This window comes from Cydia strobilella, chromosome 12 (genome assembly GCF_947568885.1).
Source record: "Cydia strobilella chromosome 12, ilCydStro3.1, whole genome shotgun sequence".
Classification (NCBI taxonomy): domain Eukaryota; kingdom Metazoa; phylum Arthropoda; class Insecta; order Lepidoptera; family Tortricidae; genus Cydia; species Cydia strobilella.
In genome coordinates this window covers 5,790,566-5,797,719 of record NC_086052.1, presented here as the reverse complement: position 1 = coordinate 5,797,719, position 7,154 = coordinate 5,790,566, and the positions used below count along the sequence as shown (strand labels likewise).

Below are 7,154 nucleotides of genomic sequence, written 5' to 3'. Positions count from 1 at the left end.
TTTCACTTTTGCACTTTAGAATTGGCGATTTAGTTTCGTTGTTTTGTTTTGGTATTAGGTCAATTCTCGGTTACTATTTTTGCATGCATAACCTATTGTTTTATATATCATTAAGTACCACCGCGTGAGCACGTCCCACACTGAGTTGTTATCAGATAGCGAATAGAGTTTACTTATCTAACTATTGTAGGTACGTATATTTTTGTAAGTACTTAACGTTGCAACAGCTAGTAGCTAGTATCAAAATGATAACAATTCGTATTGAGCTCTGTTTCAATTGTATAGAGTCTAATTTTGTATTGGCAAAGGGTGGAAAGGGATTTGTAATGGAATGGAATTTGTATAAAATGATAACTCTTTGAGATTAGGGATGAAATGAAATAAGATCAACTGTATGATAGATACCTACACTTTACTATGGTGGCCGCCACCTTCATTAATGCAGTGCACCACCGAAATAGTACATTATGATACAAGTGTGCTAAGTTGGTCATTACACACGAGGCGATATTGTGCGCGAGAGCTGTAAGCGAGCGCGCAATAAGAAAGCCGATGTGTGTAATTACCAATGCACACGCGTTTCATACAACGTTTTTCAACACACTTGCGAGAAAAAAAAAGATACTCATATGAATCAAATTTGAATAGTTAAAACAGTTAGTATTGTGTGTTTCATCTGTCATACTCGTGCCGGCCGGCCCTCGCTCGCCCCGGCCGCGGGCGGCGCGGCAGGCGGGCGGGCCGGCCGGGCCGCGCACCGCGCAGGCGGTCGGGCGCGCCGGTGCCCGCCAGTCCGACCAATTAAGGAAGGCTCCCTTTCCATGCATATTATTAGCAATCAGTTACCTTCTTAACTCAAGTCGGATAATATAATGAAAAAGCACGAGTGGAATAATACACTGAAAGAGCACGCGTGTTTAATATCTAGGATTATGAGCCAAAAATCGGTGGAATAAAAACGTCGTTTTGAGCAAGTGTGTTGAAAAATAAATTTCTTATGTTGTATCTGAGATGCAGATGAGATGAAAATCAGAAATCGAAATTTCGTTATCTGCCTCTCTATCGCTCGAATATGCAAGAGTGATAGAGAGGCAAATAGCGAAATTTCGGTTTTCGCGGTAGGTCTTCTGATTCTGCGCGTTTGCATAATTCTAAGATTTTTATACGATTTATATGTTTACACTTTTGCACCTTACTAATGTAAAAATGTAAACATATCTTTCACGTCGACTGTACATATATGTGACGTCCCATGGCTAAAGGTACCTTATGGCGGGTATGGAGTTATGCATATCCCAGTAATCTGCAATAAATAAGCTATCGATAACATAATAAAAGATCAACCTCCTAAGTTGTGTAGTTACGGAGATATTATTATTTATTATATATTTAGGCTTTGATATCGACTGATTTATGTGTTGCAATACTGACCAATCTCTTAAAAATTAAGTTTTGTTTCATTTTCACGATTGATTGCAATGAGCTCTCAAGTTTTAAATTTATCTATTACAAAATGATACTGAGAGAAAGTTTAAGAAAAAAAAATACCGGTTTAGAGGTGAAAATGTAATTTCTGACATTTTCATGTAAAATCACAAAATTGAATATTTTTTACTTTTTACTTTTGACCTCATAAAGTACCTTTTCCTGTGGGACGCCACATATTATTATGTATCTACGGTCCAACATAATCAATGTAGTTTAATAACAATTAATCCAGGTAAATTACAAAGCTCTCAATAACTCAATACACAATTTATATTTTCATGGAAGTGATAAAAATGTTATTTCTATTAATTATCAGATTAAATTCTTAGTCTATGATTTCATAATGAGCGTCACATTATAAAGGTATCTGGTACTTCAGAATCAGATTCGTGGAGTGGACTTTATTGTTCAGAAGCGCCTTGGTCAAATCGACGAGCAATTTCTAGTTTAGATTCAAATAGGTATAAAACTTAAACTCCAAATGGTCTCAATCATACCAGACTACAGATTAATAAATAGTTACACCAGACTAATTAAGTTACACTCCATAGACAAATTTTATTAAGGGTTAAAGATGAAACTGGAAGGGAGAAATCTTAAGATGTTTTATTCTTAAAATATTAGTATTTCATTACGATACAAGTGCGAAAAGTAGGAAATTTTCAACGAGTGGCGAAAAAATCAAAACTTGACGGAAGGGAGTGTTTTGAATCGACACGAGTTGTGAATTACCTATTCGCACATGTATCGCACAACGTTTTACAGTACATTAAGTACATATGGCCCTTGAAATTTTTGACATAGGCAGGTAAAGTGGTAATTACCGCACTAGTACGTACGGTAAAGTAGCAGCTTTGGTAAGAATAAGAGACACAATTATTCGCAAGGATGAATGGTACGCCCAAAGAGAATATAAACACTGCGAGTACTATGTATCTTATAGCAGCAATTCATTTCCACCAATTCCACTAAATCCAACCAAACCGAGTTGATGGTAACTACTGGGATATTTTTTTCCCCAGTAGTTACCACTAAAATTTTGTTAATGTTCAAAACTAATAAAAACAGTATAAATATATAGTATTGTATAAATATTGAGTAGGTATAGTGCGACATAAAATAGTAGAAATTAAATAAAATGGAACTTAAAAAATCCATACTAGTGATGCGAAAAAAAAATCCCACCTTTTACCAGTGGTAACACCGGGGAAAAAATTCCCACCATTTACCAACTCAGTTTGGTTCGGTTTGGTGGTATAACTGGGAATTATTATCATTATTATGCCCGTACATTATTTTGATAGATTACTTGTATGCTCTGTGCTCTGTCACTTGTCATTGTCAGTGTCATCTCAAGTCATATTATATTGTTCATATTGTACCATTAGCGTTTTAATATTTTTGCGATTGTGATTATGTTTACTTTACATTAAAATAACCAAATATCGCAGGACAATTCTTTTTGTGCGTTTAAAATTTGTGCTGCAAGTTTGACAAAGTAAATTAAGGCAAACATGTCGGCAGATGCTTTAGTAAATGCGGCATCAGAAGTTCGAGAGAATTTGGTAATTATTTGACCTTTTTGTCTTTGCCGCAATCAATAAGATATCTATTATACTCCGATGATAAAAATACACCTTTATAAATGTACTTATATGTATTGTCAGCTACTTTCTTTGTAAAATCATTTATATCGACCTTCGCTCTTTTGCTTACAATTTTATCTTTCGTTTCCGCAATTGAGCTGTTTGTTATGAAAACAATTAGAATACAATACTGTTTATATTAGTAATAAAAACTCCCATGTTATTTGTAGTAGAAACATTTTGGCATACTTAATTAGCCATTAGCAATTCAATTGTAACTATTTAGAATAGGTATCAAGAGAAAATGTTAGTTATTTATTGCAATTAGAGAAACAGTGATATAGAAGTATGCAAACTGACAATAACCATCACTTCCTACTGTTCCTTTATTGTCTTTTTACTTGTAGTTTGAGTCTGAAAAAAGCTCATAACAAATTTCTTATATAATGTATAAGTAATGAATATTGTTGAATTGTATATAGACAACACTGTCATAAACATTGCCTTAAAGATGTAATTTTGGTATAACCAGGGGAGCGAAACTCCTCGCTTTGGGCAAACTCGGCTCCGTTCAGCTCAGCATTGCTCCAAGCAATTATTAGCATTGGCACAACTTGACGTCCCTTTGTGTGCACGGCCACAGATGAGATAATGACTTGAAGTTTTACAACCCTAAATAGCCGAAAGGCATAGTGCCATATATTAGAAAGGGATAGCATAATTTGATCCTGGACTGCTGTCAAACTTTGGTTTTGTAGGAAGTTTCCTTTCTGTACGGTAGTACTATTATTTATTCTGTGGTGTAACCTTATTTCCTTTCTTCTAGGTAACAACTGCAGTAAATTTCCTTAAAAACCCAAATGTGAACCGATGCACCATGGAAAGCAAGGAGCGGTTTCTCCGTGCCAAAGGCCTCACAGACTTCGAAATAGCCAAGGCAGTTGAGAAATGTGGCGAGTTGTTAGACGGACCATCAATGACCTCAGAGTTGATGTTTTTTCAGCACTCAAGGCAGTCGTGGTTTAGAGAACATATCCTACCTTTACTGGTGTATGGGGGGTTTGCTTATGGTTGCTACTGGCTGTATAAGGTGAGTTCATGCTTAAGTTTTGGTTCTAATTAGTGTTCAACCGAAGTTTTGATTTTGGCAGGTTTTGGTAGAAAAATCATGTTCTGCCAAAGGTTAGGTTTCGGCCGTAAATAAAGTAAAACCGAACTTTCGATTCTCTATTGATGATGTAAAAGCAATCCTCTTAGCTAAGCAATGACAAAGTGTGGCAATGTGATCATTAATGTCAAATCTCTATGAAACTATCTCATTTATAATGACACACTTTATTCAAGCCTGTGCAAAATGATTGTTTTAAAGATCAGCCGTTTTACCGCAGCAAAATGTACGACAAAAACGCAACGCATAAGATGCGTCCGTTTTTATTTCATCATTTTCAACTATCAAAAATCTTTCAGAACTGCATACGTCACATCCTATTCGTCGAAGAGCCGAAACGCAAAACGACGGCCGAATGTCTCGAGGAAGTCCGCAAATCCCTGGACATACTGAACACGAGTATGACGTCACTGCGTGGAGAGATGCAGGCTTCGGCTCAGAGCTCTTTACGGACGCAACTGGATGGGCTCAAGGCTGACATAGCTTCTGTTAAAGGAATACTCTTGAATAGGTGAGTTTTTAACCAACTTTACAGTGAGAGCTCTTGGAACAATTTGGTGAAGTGGGATTGCCGATGAAGTCCATAAAATGTGGCCATAAAACGCAAGTCCCTACTGGACTGAAGACGAGTATGACGGCACTGCACGGGGAGATGCAGGCTTCTGCTCAGAGCTCTCTAAGAACGCAGCTCAATGAGCTGAAATTTGATATCACAGTATGTCTATTGTCTCGCAATTTTGTCTCGATTTGATATTGGAGAAATTGAGGAGACTTTTCTAACATTAGGCACAGGCACGTACATCCATTGCGATATTTTTTATGGCAGATATTGTAGGTATCTCTTTTGCGTCTCGGAAATTTCATGAAGTTGAGCTGCTGATGAAGGCAGAAAATAAGTACTGTTTTGAAGTTAGCTCTATTTTTGGTAAAGGTTATTCTAATACCGTCATAGCATTCACATCAAAAGACTGTAGTCGGGGCGTGTCTAAGAGTTAACTAGTTAAAGAAATATGATCATTCTTTACATTTTACATAGAAATAAAAGTGCCGCACCGCGCTACGTGTCTGCTCATCCATCTAAAAACAAATATTCATAATTAATGTCATTAACGGGTCAAACGCGATTAAATTCAATTGTTTTACCTTTTTTCCAATTCAATTAAATTTTATCGCGGTAGACCCGTTAATAACATTAATTACGTGTACAAAAAGCTAGTTTAAAGTGTTATATAACAAATATTCAATTATAAATCTTATGGATTATACATAAGTTTCAAAACAATAACGAATCACTAGTGATTATCGAGTTGTATAATTTGTATAGTATTGTAGGTAACCAAGTAACCAATAAGTGTTTGAGTTTGATAAGATGTCGCTGACTTTTAGCCCACTTTAGAAATTGCGAATCGGCTCGATTTAGCATCAATTCGGTAATAGAACAGGGTGCCTAGCCAAGATGCCAATCGTTTGCGCTACGACAACTAAACGCTATCTGTCACTATCGCACTAATAAGAGTAAAATTAACTACTTATATATATTCAAATTGGTTTGATACTGTGTATCCACTACTGCATGGATTCGTCCTTATTAGCAATAAAGATATTGAGTATTGAGTGATAGAGAGACAGAAAGAGTTTCTTGTCGTAGCGCAAACGATTGGCGTCTTGGCTAAGCCCCCAGATAACGTAATAGATAACACCCACGCAAAGATAAAAAAATTAATGAACACATTACCCTCATTTGCGCCTCGCTGTAGGGTCAGGCGTGGCTCACTCCGCGATTTCGTCGCGTCGGTACAAGTACATGCGACCCACACCAATTTTGGTGTCTAGCCATAGTACCTAGTCGCCGCGCACCGCTACGGAACGGACGCCTGCTCGCGCTTGCGCCACCTTGCGGTCATATCTATCGTAATATACATGTTTTGTTAGAGAGTGAAATTTCTGTACGCACATAGCACCAGTCCGACCCCTACTATTTACTACCCTTATTAACGAGCAATTCTTGTATATATCTAGATAGATATCTATATATATTTATAAATTTCGGTGACCTCGGAAACGGCTCTAAAGATTTCGATGAAATTTGCTATATGGGAGTTTTCGGGGGCGAAAAATCGATCTAGCTACGAGTAGGTCTTATCTCTGGGAAAACGCGCACTTTTGAGTTTTCATATGTTTTCCGAGCAAAGCTCAATCTCCCAGGTACTTATAATTATTTATTTATGACCCCTATTGTTTACTTATTTATAAAGCGAAGTCGTTTCGTTTAAAGAAACGGGAATCAGTCAAAAATACAACCTACACTCGATAAGACGAGTTTCACAAATAATTATCGCCAACATATTTCAGGAATCAATTCCCATCAATAAAGACCCGGTCCGAGCCGCCATCTATCCCGGCTTGGCAGCGTCAGTCGGAAGAAGCCACGTCCACTGAAGTCGCCGTTGAAGACAAGAAGCCACATAGGAAACGTAGCCAACGCTCCGAGTCCGGCGGCTCCAACTCTAGTGAAGGCGAGCAGGCGACTAAGAACAGCGACAGCAGTCTGGAGATCATGTAAGTCTCTCTTCCTCCCATCCTGTTCGCCTCTTGTATGTTCTCTCTCTGTCTCGGAGGTGGTGTGGATAACAAGCCTCATAGGAGCCGTAGCCAACGCTCCGAGTCCGGCGGCTCCAACTTTAGTGAAGGCGAGCAGGCGACTAAGAACAGCGACAGCAGTCTGGAGATCATGTAAGTCTCTCTTCCTCCCATCCTGTTCGCCTCTTGTATGTTCTCTCTCTCTCTCGGAGGTGGTGTGGGTAACAAGCCTCATAGCAGCCGTAGCCAACGCTCCGAGTCCGGCGGCTCCAACTCTAGTGAAGGCGAGCAGGCGACTAAGAACAGCGACAGCAGTCTGGAGATCATGTAAG

At 38.3% G+C, this 7,154-nt stretch overlaps 1 protein-coding gene across 1 annotated transcript; it reads left to right on the top strand.

Moving 5' to 3' along the window:
• Positions 1–2,864: 2,864 nt before the first annotated feature.
• Positions 2,865–6,815, top strand: LOC134745758 (peroxisomal membrane protein PEX14). The gene is made up of 4 exons (XM_063679838.1): positions 2,865–3,053; positions 3,901–4,164; positions 4,542–4,753; positions 6,595–6,815. The coding sequence occupies exons 1-4, from the start codon at positions 3,003–3,005 to the stop codon at positions 6,803–6,805; spliced, it is 738 nt and encodes a 245-aa protein (XP_063535908.1). The 5' UTR covers positions 2,865–3,002; the 3' UTR covers positions 6,806–6,815.
• Positions 6,816–7,154: the final 339 nt, after the last annotated feature.